At 57.8% G+C, this 18,421-nt stretch overlaps 4 protein-coding genes across 6 annotated transcripts; 2 read left to right on the top strand and 2 right to left on the bottom strand.

Annotated features, from left to right (window-relative positions):
* Nucleotides 1-363: 363 nt before the first annotated feature.
* On the top strand, nucleotides 364-5,739 carry ENTPD7 (ectonucleoside triphosphate diphosphohydrolase 7). Its single transcript, XM_040607279.1, has 12 exons — nucleotides 364-498; nucleotides 575-748; nucleotides 880-1,085; nucleotides 1,157-1,301; nucleotides 1,708-1,811; nucleotides 1,885-1,941; nucleotides 2,405-2,550; nucleotides 2,634-2,800; nucleotides 3,588-3,912; nucleotides 4,011-4,096; nucleotides 4,218-4,379; nucleotides 4,550-5,739. The coding sequence occupies exons 1-12, from the start codon at nucleotides 491-493 to the stop codon at nucleotides 4,776-4,778; spliced, it is 1,809 nt and encodes a 602-aa protein (XP_040463213.1). The 5' UTR covers nucleotides 364-490; the 3' UTR covers nucleotides 4,779-5,739.
* A 672-nt stretch (nucleotides 5,740-6,411) lies between these two features.
* On the bottom strand, nucleotides 6,412-8,244 carry LOC121094172 (V-type proton ATPase subunit e 2). Its single transcript, XM_040607413.1, has 4 exons — nucleotides 8,039-8,244; nucleotides 7,906-7,953; nucleotides 7,518-7,667; nucleotides 6,412-7,248 (listed from the first exon to the last, which is right to left on the bottom strand). The coding sequence occupies exons 1-3, from the start codon at nucleotides 8,140-8,142 to the stop codon at nucleotides 7,574-7,576; spliced, it is 246 nt and encodes an 81-aa protein (XP_040463347.1). The 5' UTR covers nucleotides 8,143-8,244; the 3' UTR covers nucleotides 6,412-7,248; nucleotides 7,518-7,573.
* On the bottom strand, nucleotides 7,598-12,837 carry LOC121094170 (cytochrome c oxidase assembly protein COX15 homolog). 2 transcript variants are annotated; one of them, XM_040607409.1, is made up of 10 exons: nucleotides 12,767-12,837; nucleotides 11,890-12,012; nucleotides 11,457-11,643; nucleotides 11,068-11,235; nucleotides 10,484-10,565; nucleotides 10,008-10,162; nucleotides 8,974-9,087; nucleotides 8,458-8,721; nucleotides 7,906-7,953; nucleotides 7,598-7,667 (listed from the first exon to the last, which is right to left on the bottom strand). In XM_040607409.1, exons 1-8 carry the CDS (start codon nucleotides 12,778-12,780, stop codon nucleotides 8,590-8,592), a joined length of 975 nt encoding a protein of 324 aa, XP_040463343.1. In that variant the 5' UTR covers nucleotides 12,781-12,837; the 3' UTR covers nucleotides 7,598-7,667; nucleotides 7,906-7,953; nucleotides 8,458-8,589. The 2 variants fall into 2 exon arrangements, with proteins under 2 accessions (XP_040463343.1, XP_040463344.1); XM_040607410.1 differs by lacking the exon at nucleotides 12,767-12,837 and adding an exon at nucleotides 12,452-12,741.
* CUTC (cutC copper transporter) lies at nucleotides 12,752-17,465 on the top strand. Of its 2 annotated transcripts, XM_040607411.1 has the most exons (9): nucleotides 12,752-12,838; nucleotides 13,143-13,214; nucleotides 13,286-13,345; nucleotides 13,531-13,740; nucleotides 14,910-14,945; nucleotides 15,359-15,492; nucleotides 16,091-16,118; nucleotides 16,353-16,458; nucleotides 17,032-17,465. In XM_040607411.1, exons 2-9 carry the CDS (start codon nucleotides 13,145-13,147, stop codon nucleotides 17,141-17,143), a joined length of 756 nt encoding a protein of 251 aa, XP_040463345.1. In that variant the 5' UTR covers nucleotides 12,752-12,838; nucleotides 13,143-13,144; the 3' UTR covers nucleotides 17,144-17,465. The 2 variants fall into 2 exon arrangements, with proteins under 2 accessions (XP_040463345.1, XP_040463346.1); XM_040607412.1 differs by lacking the exons at nucleotides 12,752-12,838; nucleotides 13,143-13,214 and adding an exon at nucleotides 13,085-13,142.
* Nucleotides 17,466-18,421: the final 956 nt, after the last annotated feature.

Below are 18,421 nucleotides of genomic sequence, written 5' to 3' on the forward strand. Positions count from 1 at the left end.
TGGCTGCCCGTGGTCCCCGCCCCGCCGGCGCGCGCCGGCCATTGGGTACCTCAACTTCTCGCCCCGCCCCGCCGCGCAGCCCATTGGGCGACGGGCCCGCGACCTTTGCCCGCTCTCGGTGCCTCTCTGCAGGGCTGGGGAGCCGCCATTGGCCGCCGCTCCCGCCGCTCCGGCTCTCGGCGCGTGTTGTTTATTTGGGCGCCCCGGATTGGCTGGACACTGGCGGTAGGCGGTCTCTAGGTGACGTCGTCCGGCGAAGGTCGGACGAGGGAGCAAGAACGAAGCCAGGCGCGCCCTCGGCCGCCTGGGGGCGCCGTCCCGCCCCGAGCCGATTGGGCGCCGCTGCCTCGGGGGGCGGAGCGCCGCCCGGCGGGGCTCGGCTGCGGGGGCCTCTATTGGCCGCGCCGGCGGCTCCTGGTGACGTGGCCGCCGGTGCCGGCGGCGGGTGCCGGCAGCGGGGCGATGCGCGGGCGGGCAGCGGCAGACGCGCATGGCCAGGTGAGCGGGGCCGGCCCGGGGGCCTGGGGCCGGGGCCGATCCGGGGCCGGTGCTGAGCAGTGGCCTCTACCCGTAGGATCGGCGTTTCCTGCCCGTCGTGGCGGTCGGCGGGACCCTGCCCGTGCCCGGGGCCGCGGCAGCGCCTGGCCGCGCTGGGAGCGGCCCTCGCCGTGGGGCTGCTGCTGCTGCTGGCGGCCGCCGCCCCCCGCCGCTGGGCCGCGCCGCCCCGCGCTGCCCGGCGCGACGAGAGGTGAGCGGGGGCTGCCGGGGGACCGGGGGCTGCCGGGGGACCGGGGAGCTGCCGGGGGACCGGGACTCAGCGTTGCTCGCCGGGTCTGAGGCGCCCTATCCCGTGTCCCCCCCCGCTCCCCCGGGCCGCAGGTATCTGGCGCGGGCAGAGGAGCTGACGGCCACCGACACGGAGGACCCGGCCCTTAACTACGGGGTGGTCGTCGACTGCGGGAGCAGCGGGTCCCGGGTCTTCGTCTACTTCTGGCCCCCGCACAACGGGAACCCCCACGACCTGCTGGACATCAGGCAGATGAGGGACCGGAGCAGCCGCCCCGTCGTCAAGAAAATTAAGCCAGGTCGGTGCCGCCGGTCTCTGCTGCAGCCCGCGGTGGGGCTGGCCGGCTCACCGCCCCCCTTCCCCGGGCAGGCATCTCGGCAGCGGCCCCCACGCAAGCTACGCCCTACCTGCGCCCGCTGCTTCAGTTCGCCGCAGCCCACATCCCTGCGCAGAAGCACAAGGAAACGCCGCTCTACATCCTGTGCACGGCGGGCATGCGGCTGCTGCCCGAGGGGTGAGCTCCTCTGGCCTCGTCCGGGGTGGCCAGGGACCTGCTGGGATCCCTCAGCCGTGAGAAGCAGGGGGACAGCTTCTCCATCTTGATCCTTATGGGAGAATTAGGAATCCGGGGGGTGTGTGTTGGAGAAAGGAAAGGGTGCGTTTTTGGGGCAAGCGGCAAGGGCTGCGGGAGGAGAGTCTGAACACGCTGGGAGGGAGCTGAGAGGAGCCGCATTTTACTGAAGCCTCAGATGAATAGATCTAGTTCCTCGTGTCCAAAGTGCACTGGGTGCAGCAGCAGGACTTGTGGGGCTGGACGTGGGGTGTATTGCAGAGGGATTCCTGCTGTCTCTTGTGCTCCCCCAAAGGAGTGTCACTGGTGAAGGTCCTTCAGTGTGTGCCCCTCTCCTGTGCTCTTGCAGGCAGCAAGCTGCAATCCTGGAGAACTTGGTGAGAAACGTGCCCCTGGAGTTTGATTTCCTCTTCTCCAAATCACACGCAGAAGTGATCTCGGGGAAACAGGAAGGTAGGAGCTGCCACAAAGCACTGCTTGGTTCCGTTTAGTGTATTGCTGTAATGACCCTTTCTGTCTCATGCAGGTGTCTATGCTTGGATCGGCATCAACTTTGTCCTGGGCCGGTTTGATCATGAGGATGGTGAGTCTGGCTGCTCATAGAGCAGCTGGGAAAGTCTGAGTGCCCCAGCACTGGAGCTAAGAGCAAGCTCTGGAGCAGGCAGTGTCTGCCCCTCTGGTCAGGCAATGCCTGATCCAGCCACATGTGTGAAACTCTCCTGAACCTGGAGGGGCACCTGCTCCTGTCACAGGAACAAGTCCCTGTGTCAGGGGAGCACCTGCAGCATTTTGGGAGAAGAACCTGGGAGAGAGGGTTTGTAGCGGTGTTCCTGTGGTGGCTTCCAACAGTGGATGCTTTGGGGGAACCTACAAAGCCGGGGGGCAGCCAGCTCCAAGTGCCAGAATGTGCTGCCCTGCAAGTGGTCCCTGGGGGCTGCTTGCAGGGGTGGAGGAGCCCCATGAGGCTGCTGGGGGGCGTAACGGTGGAAGGGAGGAGATACTGCCCCAGGTCCTACCCATCGCTGACACGCTGCTGTGGGTTGCAGAGGAGGATGTGGTGGTCACTGTAGCGCTGGGGGACCAGGGAGAGTCCCTGGTTCGGAAACGAACGGTTGGGATCCTGGACATGGGGGGTGCCTCCCTGCAGATTGCCTACGAAGTGCCCGACTCTGGAGCCTTCTCCCTGCAGCAGGTGCGTGTCTGGCTGGCCAGCCTTAAGAGCAGCCCCTGCCTTCCCTGGGTCATTGCTGATCAGGGACCTCTCTGTGTTCCCAGGAGGAGGCTGCGAAGAGCTTGCTGGCAGAATTCAACCTGGGCTGTGATGTGCAGCATACTGGCCACGTGTACCGTGTCTATGTCAACACCTTTCTCGGCTTTGGGGGCAATTTTGCTCGGCAGCGCTATGAGGAGCTTGTGCTGAACCAGACCTATGTGCACAACCGGTATTGCTGCCTCACCTAGCGGTGCCCCTGCTGCAGCATTGCAAAATGGGGTGCTGGTTCCTTCAAGCCACCCTCTCCCTCTTGGATTTGCCCCAAGAGAGCTGCCCGTGGCGATAACAGCTTCTGAGTCACAGTGGCAGCAGCAGATGCCTGGGCTGGCACAGGGTGTGCGGGTGCTGCCCTTCTCCAAGCCCAGCACGCATCATCAGCACTGCAGCTCCCTGCATTCCTCTTCCTTCCCTCGTGGCAGGCTGCGGAGGGGCCCCTCTGGTGGCTTTTGGCTTTTCCTGCTCTGACTTTTCCTGCTCTGACTTTCCCCCTCCTTCTTCAGCACTGCTGATTCACTCAGCACATCTTTCCATTGCATCCCAACCTCGAGCTCTCCGTCTCCTGTCTCTCCTTCCCTTCCCAGAGTGCTACGTGAAGCTGTCGCCAGAGGTGGAGAGGTTTGGTGCTCAGGTACTCCTGTGCCAGGAGCAAACCCTGCCTCCAGATCCACAGGGGCTGCACAGGGGCACAGATCCCCGTGAGCTGGGTGGGGTGGGCTGTGCCTTGTTACACCTCGCAGGTGCTTGGGGCGCATGGCCACCGGTCAGTGTGACAGCTTTGGCAAGTTTGGCCTTGGCAGGAGGTGGCAGGGTGGGTGCCAGCACTGCCGGGATACAAAGGGGCGCAGCCTGGTCTGGTGCAGGGGGTATATGGATGCAGGGCAGTGCTAGACTGGGCTTCTGGGGGGTGGTACAGGACCTCTTGTGCAATCATCTTTCTTTTCTGGCCTGTTTTCCAGCCTGCATGGCCAGCAGACAGGGCTGAGCCCTGAGACACCCTTCCTGGACCCCTGCCTGCCTGTAGGGTTGGAGGACACGGTGGTGAGGGGCGGCCGAACCCTGTACGTGCGGGGGCGAGGGGACTGGTCAGCCTGTGCAGAGCTGCTGCAGCCCCTCCTGGCTGGGCCCAACAGCAGCCAGGCCTCCCTGGTGGGGGCCTACAAAGCGCCCATCGACTTCAGCAACAGTGAGTTTTATGGCTTCTCTGAGTTCTTCTACTGCACCGAGGACGTGCTGCGCCTGGGCGGCCACTACAGTGCCCCCACCTTCACATCTGCTGCCCAGGTGGGTGCTGCCCCAGCCTGGGGCTGGGGAGCTGCTGTGCCTGCAGCTGGGAGGGAGCGGGGGCCGTTTCACTGCTGAGCCCCAACTCCTTCCCCCAGGAGTACTGCAGCCAGCGATGGCAGGTGTTGACCCAGCGCTTCCGTGGCGGCCTCTACTCTGCGCACGCTGATGAGCACCGGCTGAAGTGAGCAGCTTTGCTGGGCGAGTGCCATGGCTCAGCCTCCTGTGGGGGGCTTTCACTGGGGTAAGGGACCACGGTGTAGGTGGCAACATCTGGCTGATGCTCCCACGTGCCGTGCCTGCAGGTATCAGTGCTTCAAATCGGCCTGGATGTACCAAGTCCTTCACCAGGGCTTCCGCTTCCCCCTGGACTACCCCAGCCTACGCACGGCCCAGCTGGTGTATGACCGGGAGGTGCAGTGGACGCTGGGAGCCATCCTCTACAAGACACGGTTTCTGCCACTCAGGTACCATGGGCTCGCCGATGGCATTGCTTGGATGGAAGGGTGCTTGGGGAGGAGCTGGAGTTACCGTGCTGGGTGAGGGCTTTGCCACCCCCAGTAAGGGGAGTGGGAGTGGCAGTGCAGACCCTGGTAGTACCCCATGGCATCTCACAGCTGGTCCTGACTTTCCACAGGGATCTCCGACAGGAGAGCATCCGGCAAGCACATGCCTCCTGGCTGCGACTCTCTTTTGTCTACAACCATTATCTCTTCTTCGCCTGCATCCTGGTTGTAGCGCTGGCCATAGTCCTCTACCTCCTGCGGCTGCGCCGCATCCACCGCCGGCAGCTGCGCTCAGCCCAGCTCTCCCTGCTCTGGCTGGACAAGGTGGTGGTGCCCCTGGGCCAGGGCAATGGGCCATGATGCTGGTGAAACCCACCATGCAGTTGCACCAGCAGAACTAGGACTGGCTGACAGCCGGGGCTCTGAGGGCTTGGACTCTTCCTATCTCGACTCTGCGCTCCATCTCCACATCAGAACCAGAGCCTGTGGGCTGAGGCAGCTACAGACACCAGGGCTTTCCCTCTCTGCCTCACCCCAGTGCTAATCTTTGCATTCCCTGGCCTCTGGCCTTTGCCTCAATTTGTGGTGTAGAGCAAAGTCCTCTGCTGCTGGCAGGCTCAAGGCTGCAGCCCTGGCAGGTCCCTCAGATAAGCAGGACACTATCATAGATGCGGCCAACCCACGACTGTGGCCTGAAGCACTGGGCCACCCCATGACTCAGCCACCAGCTGGCAGAGCCAACCTGGTGGGTTGTGCTGTAGCTCATCACCTGGGACGGCCTTTCTGCAGTCCCTCACAAGCCCAAAGACCGGGAATGGCAGTCAGCTGCGAAGTTACTGCAGGAACCAGGTGAGCTGAGTCCCACCAAGCTGTTCTGCCCAGCCGGGCCCCTCTCCGAGCATTCCCTGGGATACGTCCTGCTCCTTGCCATGTCTTCCTGTCCTAGTCAATGTCCCAGGCACAGTCCTGAGGGCTCAGAGGTTGGTTCCTAAGGTACCACCTAACTGAGCTGCCTTTCCTTTCACGCATTTCCTCCTGGGCATGTCTGCCCTGTGGCATCCCATGTTAATCGGGCACTACCACCAAGACATGTCGTTCTCTCCCCTGTGAGTGCGGGCTGGGCCTGCCCATGGGGGAAGCACCTCACTCCAGCCCAGCTCACTGCCCCAGGGCAGGTCTAGGCTGTGGCTGTACACACAGGCACAAGCCTTCCTCCCCTGGGGCTGAAGCCCACCAATGACCCGATGAAGTTTGTCACTTTTTACTTGAACTCAGCTGTTCTCACTCCTGTTGCAATAAAACAAACCCCTTGAGCCATCCAGCACTAGTCTCGTTTTCTAGCAAGTACGTTCCCAGCAGTGACAGCTCCCACCCGGTGGCATGACTGGGGTCCAGTCTGTCTTCACAGCGTTGCTTTGTACCACCACGGTGGGACGATGGAGCTGCTTTCTTGCCAGCAGACTGACAGCTGAGCTCAGCTGCAAAGCTAATAGCGGCAAGGGAAGCTCTGATCCAAGCTGAACTGTTTGATCCCTGGAGATGGCATCCTTTACTGCCCTCCTCCCTCCTCTTAAGTGGAAAAGCCAGGAGCCCCTGGAAGATGTTGCTCCCTGCCATTTTACCTTATTCCTCATCCCAGTCTTGTGGAGCTGCCTGGGAAAGTGACCACTAAGCTTCCCCAGCTGCTGCATGGCCATGGGGATGGCCTCAGCACAGCTGCCTATCACAAGAGAGGCTGGGCAGGTACCCAATTCTCCCTCTAGCACATGCAGTTGCCTACCTGTGATCCTGGTCCGACAGGACAAGTGCACAGGTGGCATCAAGGATAAAACTTTCCATGTACCACTGTGCTGCCAACCACCTGCTCAACAGCTGAGGATGCCAGCCTTGTTCTCATGGTGCAAGAGCACGGTTAGGGGGAAGGGAAGAAGTCTGAATAAAGCCAAGACTTCCCCAGCCTCAAAGTAGCAATTAACTCAGTCTCCAGCATCACTTACTAGAAAAAGGATTTATTTCCACAACACAAATTTAACACAGACAAATAAATACATACAGGCAAATTGTCTAATAAATAAGGGGAAACATAAAACACAACGCCCTATTCTGTTCTCAGAACCTGAACACAGACTGGGAGGTGGTGGTGATACCTAGACACTACCGCAGCTCCCTCGCTGCTGGGAGGGATGGGAGGAGACATAGCAGCTCCCTAATCCCCTCCAGCAGGCTGCCAAACAGAACCCCCTGCCCTGTACCCCAGCACCTCCCTCATCACACCCAGGGGGATCTGCATGCTCCTCTGGTGTCAGCCCTCCCTTCTCCCACTCACAGCTAGAACCTGTCTTAGCAAGGACCACCCCTACTGCAGGGAACTCATCATACTACAGAGGATGCAACGGGCTCCTGCCTTCTCAGAGAGGCAGCCAGTGCCTGAAATGACCACGGATATGATAACCAGTTGGGCAGCTTGGGCTACGAGCAGGGGGTTCACTCGAGGGGATAGGACTGAGTGTACTGGAGGGAGCAGGGCAAGCACTGCAGGGACAGGATCTGGTGGCACTACACACAGATCTCTCTCAGGATGGTGCTCAGCGTCAGTGACTGCAGCACTCTGACAGCTGAGGGGATCTCTCCCTGGTAGCGTGGCTGCTCCCAGGGCAGGGCTTACTAGGACCTTGTCCCAGGGGCACTGCCTGCCATGCTCAGGGCTCCAGCCATCACTGGTCCAGGTTGCCGTGTTCAGGGTACACTGGGGCAGCGGGTCCAGCCTCTGTCCCAGCACCTCTGGGGGCTGCCAGGTACAGGAGGGTAGAGGCTGGAACAGCAGCAAGAGCTGGGGAAGGGAGAAAGGAGAAGTTAGCACCAAACTGTACCCACAAGGGAGCCTCCACAAGTCTAGAGAACCCCCGGGGCAAGTGCTCAGTTTGCTCAGGCCCAGCACAGAGCCAGCCGCTCCACATGGAGACCAGCTGCCCACAACCGCAACGCGCAAAGGCCAAAGCATCTCCCACCCAGCAAAGGCCAGGCTGCAGCTCCCACCCCCGCCAGATATGAGCAGGCAAGCAAGGCCATCTCTGCCACCCCAGCCCTCTGCCCACTCACGGTGACAACTCTGGTGGTGGGGGGTCTCTGTTCAGGCGCCGGCCACCGGGGACTGCTCACTCCCAGAGGAATCGCACATACCAGATGGTTTCGTTCTTCAGTTGCGGCCCGAACAGGGGGTTGGCCTGGGCCAGGATGGCGATGAGCCAGCTGCAAAGGGACCCAACCTGCCATCAGCCCGGTAGCATGGGGGCAGGGCCTAGGATGCCCAGACGCTGCCGCCTCAAGGGAGGGCTGGCAGAGGGCCTGCTGCCCCGGGGGTGAGTACCCGGGAGGGAAGCAGGCCACGGCCCGGGGGCAGCCCCATTAATTTACGGGCAGGAAGCTAAGCGGCAGCCACCGGTCCCGGCAGGGGGGGGTGTACCGAGGCCCGCTCCGCAGTACTCACAAGAGGTAGCAGCACACGGCGGTGGTGATCAGCATCGTGATGATCACCCTGCGGAGACACCGATGTCAGGCCGGGGAGGCCCGGTCCCGGTCCCGCCCCCCCCCCGCCGCATCCCTCCGAGTCCCTCACTTACCCACGGTTCGGCCCCTTGGGCACGAACCAGGGGGCGGCGATGCCCACCAGGCCCCAGAAGGCGGAGAAGAGGACGAGCGGCAGCGCGAAGCTGTGCGCCGTCATGGCCGCCGCGCACCGCCAGGCCCCGCCGCCGCCGCCGCCGCACCGGAAGCCGCTGTGCCCACGGCCGCGCGCGCCGCCGAACCCACGGCGCCCTGACGCCACCGCCGCCTCCCATTGGCGGAGCCGCGCAGCCGCGCGTACGCCGGCCCGCCGGCAGGGGGCGCCGCGGGGAGCCTGCCCGCCGCCCGCAACCCGCCCCCCCGCCCCCGCCGCCGGGGCTCCCGTACCCCTCCCCGCCTCACCCCGGAAGGAGGCACCCAGCCAGACACCAGCCGCTCCGTAAAAACGCCTTTATGTTACAAAGTTCGCACTCACACCTGCCGCCGCCGCCTCCCTGCGCGCAGCCCGGCCGGGCGCGCAGCCCACCGTGCACCCGGGGCGTGTGGGGTCTCTGCCGGCTCCGGACCCAGCAGCGCAGCTCCCCCGGGGATCTCTCCCTCTGTCCGGTTACTTGGGGACCCGCCGGAGCTCGCTCATGAGCCAGAGCGCCATGCTGAGCAGCGCCAGGGAGCCTGACTGGTGTGTGGCGGCCAGTGGTGTGGGGACATAGAGCAGCAGGGTGCTGATGCCCAGGCCCACCTGCCGAGAAGGAAGAAGGGGTAAGAGCTGCCGTGGGTGCATCACCGACACACAGCCCTGGCCACAGCCAGGCCTCCCACCCTGGTGTTCAGACTGCACGCAGCTCTCGGCAGCTCCACGCCCCTGCGGCCAGCACAGAGCCAAGCTGGGGACAGCTCTGTCTTGCAAATATGCTACAAAAGACTACGGGGAGAAAACTAAAATAGATAAGGGGGGAGGAAAAAACAACACAAACAAAAAGAGAGACAGTACCTGCATATAAGCCACAACCAATAAAGAAGTCACTGCCATTCTGGTCCTGCGAGGGAGTGGGATCTTCCGCGAGAAGAGGTACAGCGCTGTGACAGCAGTGACTGAGGTGATTCCCTACAGAAGGGAAGAGAAACAACCACTCTTCAAGAAAAGTTCAAAGAAAGTGTGTGCAGTGGCCTTTGGCTGCACCTTCCGTGCAGCATTCTTTCTTCCACTCTTCATTCTGTGAGCAATATTTAACTGTAGAAATGTGTTAAGGGCCATGACCAAGTCCTGGGATTTCCACACCCACCAGGTTAATGACCCAGAAATGTAACTAGTTATAGAGAGCTCTGTTTTTCTCCAAATTAATACTTCACCTTCCAACAGCTTTTCCTCATTTCTTCAAGTCATTAGGGATTATTTCTGCTCTCTCCCTATCTGTCACCTTGACAACTGAAGGCGGAAGGTGTCATCTAGAAAACTGATCTCATTTTCACCGCTTGGCTGTAGTTCACCAGCATAATCTTGTTGTGCAGGGTCACCCCAGGTGATGCCTCTTCTAAGCCACCTAATCTTCCTTTGTAGTCTTAGCGATGGCTTAGTCCACAGCAGTGCCGACAGTGGTATTTAGTATCTGGATTGCTCTAACTAACCAAGATATTTTCACAGGGTGCTATGGGTGTAAACCAAGTTCAGAAATGCTGGAGGAAGCATTCAATATTGGGATTTCCAAGTTTTATTTCACACAACTTTCCCACACATTTCAATAGCAAGGGCTACCCTGGTCTGTAGCTCACGTTACGGAAAGAGAAGTCACGAAGAAACAAGGTCTGTAACTTGTGCAGGAAGATGTCCTTAAGGAAGGAGACCACATTGAACCTAAGAGTGCTAAACTTCCTCTTTTCTGCAGAAGCAAGCTGGTAACATGCTCTCAGGACCTCCGGACACCCTGGGTATCACTCAAGCTGACAGAATTACAGCCAAAAGAGAACACCCTGGCTGCAGGAGGCAACAGAGAAGCTGCACAGACATAGCAGGAAGACAGCACTTACCAAGATCCTGTGATCAAACTGTACAGTTGTAGGATTCTCAAAGATATTTCTCAGCACAGGGGAGAAGGCAAGGAGATCATCTGGGATCCAGCGCTCCCCCATTTTGGGGAAGGAATTGTACACAAGGCCAGCATCTAGCCCTGCCACAAAGGCACCTGCAATTCCAAAGCAGAAAATGACTACCAGAGTAGGCAAAGGTGGCACTCCGGGTTGCGCAACTCCGACTCAAGAGCTCAGCTTGACCCTTTCTTTCAGAAACACATACAGAGATCAAACAGCAACAGGCAGGCTGGAAGATGCACCTCTGCTTGCTCAGGAAAGACTGGTAAGGGATGTTCTCAACTGTAAGCTTCCTGGCAGCAACAAAAATTTCCCACAGAACATGATGGGGTTGTTCACAGACCCTGCCAGACTAGGGGAGGAGGGGGAAGGCAGAGAGGAATGAGCTGCAGATGGGACAGCAGAAGCAGTCTTACCTGAAAGAGCAGTAAGAAAAATAAGAGCTGTAGCGCCGTGAGCATATTGTCTCAAGCGAAGGAGCTGATGGGTTTCAGGTAACTGTAAAAGTAAAAATAAATAAATAAAAAAAGAAAAAGAAAAAAACCAAGGCAAAGCATTTCCAGTGCTGTCTGCAGCAGGTAAGAAAAGCCTTCACTGCATATATAGGCTAAGGGGTTGGCCTGTATTTTACAGGAGAAATCTGGACACCACCACACAGCACAGTCACACTTCAGTGGTTCCTCAAAACCACGACCATTCAAGTCCAGCCCTGTGCAGAAACTGAAGTGGCCACTGGACAGTTGCCGCCACAAGCCATTGAGCCCAGTCAGACACACCCCTGCCCGAGCTTGCAGAGGCTCTGAGACTCGTCACTTTTGAGCAGACCCACCAAGTCAAAGGAAACGTCCCATAACCAAGAAGTTTACAGAAACGGTATTTTGTAGCACAGTATTAGACCAGAGTCAGGAACAAAGACTAAACCAGAAGTACCATCACCCTCACCCCAGCCCTCTGAATTGACACTACCCTGTGCTTTTGACTCCTGACATGCCATCTGTACCTTGTGTCGTGGAAGCAGCAATGACAGCCCTGTCCACAGGCTAGCAGAGTACAGAACCAGTGCGGAACCGAGATGTGCTGCGAGACGGTACTGACTGACCCTAGGAATGTCGTAGGAGTCTGGCTTCTCTTCCAGCCCACTCTTTACCATATACCATCCCAGCAGCCCCTGACAAAACAGGAGAGGTGTTATAGCCAGACAGGGCAGCAGCAACTGCATAGACCAGATAAACATTAGGGGCAAAGCAACTTGCTTCTTCCACTTTCAACCAGCTACTAGCACCAACACCCCCCAAGCTTTCACAAATCTCACTGTCTCAACTACACTTAATCAGAAGATATTCACAGAAGATGCTGCTGCTAACCCCTGTGGCTGCAGAGCTCGCTCACCTGGAAGCACACCAGCCCGCAGAGTGCAAGGACGCAGCCCTTCATGGGGCGGCTGAGCCAGCCCTTTCGCCAAAAGTAGGTGGCAGGCAGAATGTATGCCAAACCCACAACACGGCCCCACATACGGTGCGAATACTCCATGTACCAAATGAACTTGAACTCTGTCAGTGTCATGTCATGATTCAGGCTGTTAAAGACAGCAAAAAGAAAGAACTGTTTTATGTAATGCATAGTCCTGTACCGTACTTTACATGACACAGGATCACCTTCCTCAGAGAAAGGAAGCGACAGCAGATGAGCCACAGTCAGACAGGCTTAGCGTGCCTTCCCAGTGACATTAGAAAATATTTTCCTTCTTACTAGAGGTCCTTGAGTGGTTCAGTCACAGGAGAGATGCTCCCAGCCCACCCTTCTTCCACTTTTGCACGCTCACATTTTAAATTCTGGGAACTTCTGGTACTTCTGGAACTCGGCTTCCCACTCCTGCTGCGTTCTCGGGGGTTTCATCTCTTTCACCAGGTGCCAGTCAACCATTGAAAGGCCTGATTCTGTCAGCCTGGGAGCAGAGACACAATCAGGCACAATTCACTCCCTGACGGTGTGCAAATCTACCAAACTGCAGCAAGAGCTGTTGGCTGCACCAGTCAGCTCTTATGCTCAGTCAGGAACAGGATGGAGCACACGGAGCGAGTGACCAAACAGGCCGAAAGTTACCAGGAACGTGTAAGAGTTACTGCCAGCTGGCATCAAGCGCCATGGCCAGTCTCCCCGGTACTCCCAGCCCTGCCCCACGGTGCCCCTTTGCAGCCAAAAGGTCGCCAAAGGAGCTCTCACAGCCGTACTCGGGCGGGCTCCTGGCGCGGGGCAGCTGCAGGCCACAGGAGGGGCCTAAGCGGGTCACCAGCGGCGGGGACCGCTGCGTCCTCACGGCCAGAACTGTGAGCCCCCGCAGGGGCCGCGGCTCGGTGCCGCCGGGCTGGGGGTGCCGCGCTCACCTAGTGACGCCGCCCAGCACCACGGCACCGGCCACGGCGCCGCTGCAGACCAGGAGCCATCGCCCCACGGCGGGCGGGGCGGCGGGCGGCGGCGCCTGCTGCAGGAGCCGCCGCTGGAGGCACCGCTGCGTAGGGAGGCGGGGGTGGGCCGGCGGGGCGGCCGCAGGGACCAGGCCCCGTGCCGGCACCCCCCGCCCCTCCGCAGCGCCGCCGGACAGCAGGAGCCGGACACTGCCGCCCACCGCACGCAGCATCCCGAGTGACCCCGGAAGTGGCGTGCGCCGCCGGAAGCAGGGCGAGCACTTCCGGACACACCTGGGCGTCACCATGACAATCCCCGGCACGTGACCGAGAGCCAGCAGCGACCCCCGCGCGCCGCCAGCGCAGGTGAGGGCGCGTGCGAGGCGGGGGCGGGGCCCGGGCAGCGGCGGGGGCGGGGCCGCGGCGGCGGGGGCGGGGCTTGAGCCGCAGCGCGCGAGCGAGGCGCGCCGGCTCTGCCCCCCGCCTCCATCCTCCCGCGCCCGCCCTCGCGCCCGCGGGCGGTGCGGGCCCGGGCCGCGAGAGGCGAGGCCGGAAGCAGGAGCGAGGGGGCGGGGCCCGCGCCGGAAGTGGGGCGGGGCCGCGGCGGAGCGGAGCGGAGCCGTGTGGCCGCCATGGGCCTGGGTTGGCTGACGGTGCCGCTCTCCGCTAGGTATGGACGATGGCTTCCTCATGGAGGTGTGCGTGGACTCGGTGGAGTCCGCCGTCAACGCAGAGCGCGGAGGTAAGGCGCGGGGGAGCGGGCGGCGGCGCGGCGGGCCCCGGCGGGGCCGGTTCTAACGTGTGTCTCCCCAGGTGCCGGCCGGATCGAGCTGTGCGCGGGCCTCGTGGAAGGAGGGACCACGCCGAGCATGGGTGAGCCTCGTCCGCCCGTCCGGGGGCCGCCTGCCCGCCGCCCTTCCCGGGCTCCCTTCCCTTCGCCGTCTCCCGCCAGCCTCGCTTCCCCCTGTCCCGCGTACCCCGCCCCACTGCCTCGCCGCGGCTGGGTGCTGGGGTGCCGCAGCTGAGTGCTGAGGTGCCTCTTTCCCTGCCCTGCCCAGGACTCCTGCAGGTGGTGAAGCAGTGCGTGCGGGTCCCCGTGTTCGTGATGATCCGACCCCGCGGCGGCGATTTCCTCTACTCGGACCGGGAGGTGGAAGTGATGAAGGCTGATATCCGCCTGGCCAAGCTGCATGGGGCTGATGGGCTGGTGTTTGGAGCCCTCACCGAGGATGGGCGCATCGACACGGAGCTCTGCACGGCATTGCTGGGTAAGGGTGTCTCTGGTCAGAGGTGCTCTGCTGAGCTCGGTGCCATATCTGTGCTGTGACTGTGGGCATGAGTTCAGTGCTGCTCTGGCTGATGAGGTGGAAAGAACTGTGCAGGGTGTTTTGGTCTGCATGTCTTGTCTCTCCACCATCTTCACTTTCATTTATTGTGATACCTGTGAGACATTAAATCGCTAAAAAGCTTTGCAGACTAAGGGCCGCTACCACCTGGGATGCAATAGCAAAGTCTAAGAATGGTAGAGGCTTAGGTGAGCTGCTTTGGGGGCATCAGTATATTAAGCTTTTGGATTTTCTTTCTCTTTCATTTTCTTTGCCCTTTGTTCGTTACATCCTTGCCATAGGTGTCTAGGATATGTCTTTCATGGGCTTTGGCCTCGTGAGTAGCTGGCAACTCATCTTCGTTTTTTCCTCTAACGCACTCAGGAAAGTTAATGGGAGAGAGGTGGAAATGTATAAAAGGCTACTGAAGCTGCACTGGAAAATTGTTAGCCCAGACCTCTAATAGGTAGAAAGAAAGACAATTTGTTTCCACATCTTTTCTGTGAGCTACAGCTAAAGCAGGCTGAGCCTTTCCCTGGTGGTGTGGTGCTGAGGTTCTCTCATGAAGATGAATGTGGAGCAGAGAGTGCAGCAAAAGAGAGGGGTCTTGTCAGGATTTGCCTCCAGAGGCAGGATTTCTTTTCATAGAAAAACCTGAGCTTTGCACAGTCAATAGAGCACCTCTGCTAAAGTTTGCTGTGGTCTGAGAGCAAAAGTTCTAGGTAGCTAAATAAATCACGAAAATCAGCTCTCCTGTTTTCAGAGAGCACTGGTCCTGTCCCTTCTCCAGATAGATGATACAAATTCCCTGTTTCCTTCCTGCAGAGAAAGACGTTTCTGGTGGGAATGAGGGTTCTGCATGATCTAGATGAGGTGGGGGATTTTGGTGTTTCTCATAAAAACAAAGATTTGTTCCTTTGTCAAAGGGCAGAAGAACTCTCTCCCACCAACGAGCAGCAGCTGTGTTGTTCCAGCAAGTACCGCAACTCTTTTGAGCTCCCCAGGAATGGCCTGAGAAGCCTTTGTCCTCTTTCATCTCGTGTGCTTTTCTGGTTCTAGCACAAGGGACTCTCTGTGCCAGCCCTGACTGACCGTATGTCTTCTTATTGCAGCGGTGTGCCGTCCCCTGCCAGTTACATTTCACCGAGGTGAGTCACCTGGGACACTGGCCCTGCCAGAGACCAGCCTCTGCCCCGCTGCCAGGGGAAGGTGGGATGGGAAGGGAGCTGATCGTAATGTACTTTGGTGTTTTTTTGGAGGGGGGGAAAGCTCTGTGTGCTGTGCAAGAGCAGGCTGTGGCTGTGCTGTTCCCCCAGGAGGGGAAGGGTCCAGGCTTGGTCACTGCCCTGGGTGGAGAGGAGGTGTCTGAGGGCTGAGCATCGTGGCCCTGCCACTGCTGCAAGGGGGACATTATAGTCAGGACCTGTGGCTCCCTGTGGGGTTGGCCAGCTGTGAGAAGTAGCCTTCCTATTGTTGTCTCCTGGGCTCCTGAGCCGGCTGGGGGACAGAGCTTGAGCACGATTAGTTGAGTGATTTCTGAGTTGTTGTGTTGGTCTCCCAGCTTTCGACATGGTGCACGACCCTCTGGTGGCACTGGAGACCCTGATTTCTCTGGGGTTTGAGCGGGTATTGACGAGTGGCTGTGACAGCTCAGCACTGGAAGGATTGTCCTTAATTAAGAGGCTTGCGGAACAGGTAAGTGTTCCCAGTGCTCCTCTGGGTTGCTATGGCTGCTTCTGGGCATTGCCTGGGGGCAGCTCCTCTGTGATAGACCTATTTCCATAAGGGAACTTCTGTCAAGGAGCAATTGCCCTCCCTCTCTGGCTTGGCCTTAATGTGTATTCTCAAGGCCATGTGGACTAGACCCCAGAGTCTCTCACAGCAAAGACTGATTGGCTTGTTCTTGCCCTCAGTGGGAGGAGGGCATAGGAATTGGTTTCAGCAGCTGGTGTGATTAACCCACACAAACAGCAAAGTGAAGTCCCTGCTGGGGGGGTCTCACAGTTCCTGTTTAGAAAATGCAATGGATATACCTAAGAGGTAGCCAGATGGGATAGAAAGATAGGAGGAAATGGTGTCAGGTTTTCTTAGCTGTAACTGCAAATTCTTTTCCACTTTTTCTTGTAAAACTTGAGTAGTACAAAAAAGATGGGTAAGAATGCACGAACTGTAAGCCATGGTGACATCCATGAGCTTATGGAAGGCAATGCACATAAGGTTTCTTTGCTGCTCCACAAATGCACGTGAGGCTGTAGTGCTGAGCAATATCACCAACATGTTATTCTTCTTTCAGGCGAAGGGCAGAATTGTGGTGGTGCCAGGTAATGCTTTTTTGTCATCTGTAACAGCTCCTGTATTCCCTAGCCCCTGCTTCCTGGGCTCTTGCCCTGGGATACACTGTTTTGATGCACCCGGATCTCCATTGTCCCAAGGGCTGTCTTTTTTCCCTTCAGTGTAGATACTGTGTTTGTCCCTTAGGGTATAGGGCCCGGGTGATGTCAGGTCTGGGACAGTGCCATCTGGGCTGTGTGTGACATCGGGATTCTTCCCGCCAGGGGGTGGCATCACAGAGCGGAACCTGCAGAGGATTCTGGAAGGCTCTACTGCTTCTGAGTTTCACTGCTCTGCTCGCTCAGCCCGTGACTCAGGGATGAAGTTCAGGTAACTGATTATGTTTTAGCAGAACTGTGAAAGAAAAGCTGGATTAATGTGGACATGAGTTTGTGGAACAGGCATAAATTTCAAACAGCTTCGTGGGTGCTAATTGCACTGTTGTGGTTGGGATCATGATGCCTGGCTCTGTGTTCTGCAGTGTATGAATCTAGCGGCGCTCATCATCTGGACATGAGCTCCGTGCAGAACTGGGTTCTTGGGGCGTTTCTACTGCTACTGCTGCCCTAGGACTTGTGAGTGTACTGGTGTGGCACTTGGGAAGGCAGGTTGAGGTGTAGTTCCTTAGGCATTTAACACAAGCATGTAGGATTTGGGATGCCTGCAGGATGTGCCAGAGGAGTGAGTGAGGAATGGCTTACATTTGTCCACAGGTCTGCACTTTGGTTCTGTTGATGCTGTTGTTTCTTTGGATTATTCTTGTATTACTGTCTCACCTTTGGTTTGGGTGGCACCAGGAGGTTCTCTGGCTGCTGCTGAGATTAGGGGAGACAGTGGGTTTTTCTTTGTGTGTCTTACTTATCTGTATCACCTGCAGATAGTAACCTGTGGTTTTCCTGACAGAAATCCGAACGTTGCCATGGGAGCGTCCTTCTCTGCCCCTGAATACTCCATAAAGGTGGCAGATGTGGCCAAAGTGCGGACCCTGAATGCAATCGCAAAGAACATTCTGTAGTGGAAGGCACCGTGCTGGGACAAGAGCACTGAGACTCCAGGGTCTTCCCTGCCACATGGACAGATGGGTACTGCTTCCATCCTCAGGCTGCAGAGGATGTGAACTAGGTGATGAAGCCTGACACCTCTTCCCTTGGCTTCCCCTGAATGACCAGTCCCTGGCCTGGAAACTTACGTTGGCCATTTTAAATAAAAGGACTTATTCCCAGGTGTTGCGGCAGCAAGCTGTTCAGCAGTATTTGGGAGGAAGGGAGCTGAGCAAGTAGGGGGACTGAATTGTGTAGCACTGCATGTGATTGTCAAATAAACACTGCAGCTGCCTCCCTCTGCTGTGCTTTTGAAAAAATTATTTATATTTTACAGGTAAGACCATGATCTGTGTTGCATAGCCTGAATTAATCGGGCCCCTACTGCACCAGAGGAAAATGCCATCATATCCAGAATGCCAAGGAGGGAAACATCATAGCCACAGCTGGAAAACAAGTCCTGCTGTGGTCAGCCAGTAGGATAGCTGGGCATTAGCAGCACAGCAGCTGCTGGGTGGAGAGAAGCGCATTGATACATAGAGGTTTTAAGACCTCTCTACTATTAAGACAACTTAATGAACACATTAAGTTCTAATGGGAAGGAGCTTATAACTGCCTGACTGATGAGGTGAGGAAGTTGTGAGGCATCCTGGGCTGTGGGTGGTGAGTGCTTGAGGTGGCGTGATTGTATGATGGGATTCCTTGGGGGAGGCTAAGGCGCTTTTTTTAAGGAAGTTTCCAGGTCTTTCAACGTGAAGCACAAACTGTTTGTTCTCCAGACATTTCTCAGGGGAATGTGCCTGTTGGGTTATGCTGCCTAACAGAATTGAAGCCTTAGACTCATCTCAGTTACCCTGCAAAATATCCAACAAAAGATCTGAGCAGCATCTGGGTGGTCCATTAAAAGAGTAGATACCCAGAGATAAAGCACCTTTGTTCTTGCTGCCTGCTCTTCTCTAAAAGGTCCGCAAAGCTGAAGAGAAATCCCCTTGACAGCAGAGATAGCAGACCTTAGGAAGCAAAGTGCAGGGTTCAGATTTATTTGCCTGTCTGCAGTAGTGTACAGCCTGTGAGGATGTACAGGAAAATGTACTGTTTGACAAGGTGGCAGCATCTTTTGTCACCTTAAGCAGAATCAGGTCACTGAAAACCTATCACCAAGACTAACGACATATCATCAGCTCAGAGGGTACATCCACCTTTTCACACGGATCCGTCAGAGGTATTGCAGTTTCCCAAAACACACCTCGGGA

Source organism: Falco naumanni, chromosome 9, assembly GCF_017639655.2.
Source record: "Falco naumanni isolate bFalNau1 chromosome 9, bFalNau1.pat, whole genome shotgun sequence".
In the NCBI taxonomy this organism is placed as follows: Eukaryota; Metazoa; Chordata; class Aves; order Falconiformes; family Falconidae; genus Falco; species Falco naumanni.

Bases quoted from the DNA above. Each gene is read 5' to 3' on its own strand.
- ENTPD7 (XM_040607279.1), top strand. The intron at 749-879 runs GTGAGCGGGGGC...CCCGGGCCGCAG, and splicing joins GCTGCCCGGCGCGACGAGAG to GTATCTGGCGCGGGCAGAGG. The intron at 1,086-1,156 runs GTCGGTGCCGCC...TTCCCCGGGCAG, and splicing joins CGTCAAGAAAATTAAGCCAG to GCATCTCGGCAGCGGCCCCC.
- LOC121094172 (XM_040607413.1), bottom strand. From the start codon at position 8,142: ATGACGGCGCACAGCTTCGCGCTGCCGCTCGTCCTCTTCTCCGCCTTC. The intron at 7,954-8,038 runs GTAAGTGAGGGA...GTGTCTCCGCAG, and splicing joins CCCAAGGGGCCGAACCGTGG to GGTGATCATCACGATGCTGA. The intron at 7,668-7,905 runs GTGAGTACTGCG...GTCCCTTTGCAG, and splicing joins GCCGTGTGCTGCTACCTCTT to CTGGCTCATCGCCATCCTGG.
- LOC121094170 (XM_040607410.1), bottom strand. From the start codon at position 12,705: ATGCTGCGTGCGGTGGGCGGCAGTGTCCGGCTCCTGCTGTCCGGCGGC. The intron at 12,013-12,451 runs GTGAGCGCGGCA...CTCTGCTCCCAG, and splicing joins GTGCTGGGCGGCGTCACTAG to GCTGACAGAATCAGGCCTTT. The intron at 8,722-8,973 runs GTACTGTCTCTC...CCTTCTCGGCAG, and splicing joins TGGTTGTGGCTTATATGCAG to GTGGGCCTGGGCATCAGCAC.
- CUTC (XM_040607411.1), top strand. From the start codon at position 13,145: ATGGACGATGGCTTCCTCATGGAGGTGTGCGTGGACTCGGTGGAGTCC. The intron at 16,119-16,352 runs GTAATGCTTTTT...TCTTCCCGCCAG, and splicing joins CAGAATTGTGGTGGTGCCAG to GGGGTGGCATCACAGAGCGG. The intron at 16,459-17,031 runs GTAACTGATTAT...TTTTCCTGACAG, and splicing joins GACTCAGGGATGAAGTTCAG to AAATCCGAACGTTGCCATGG.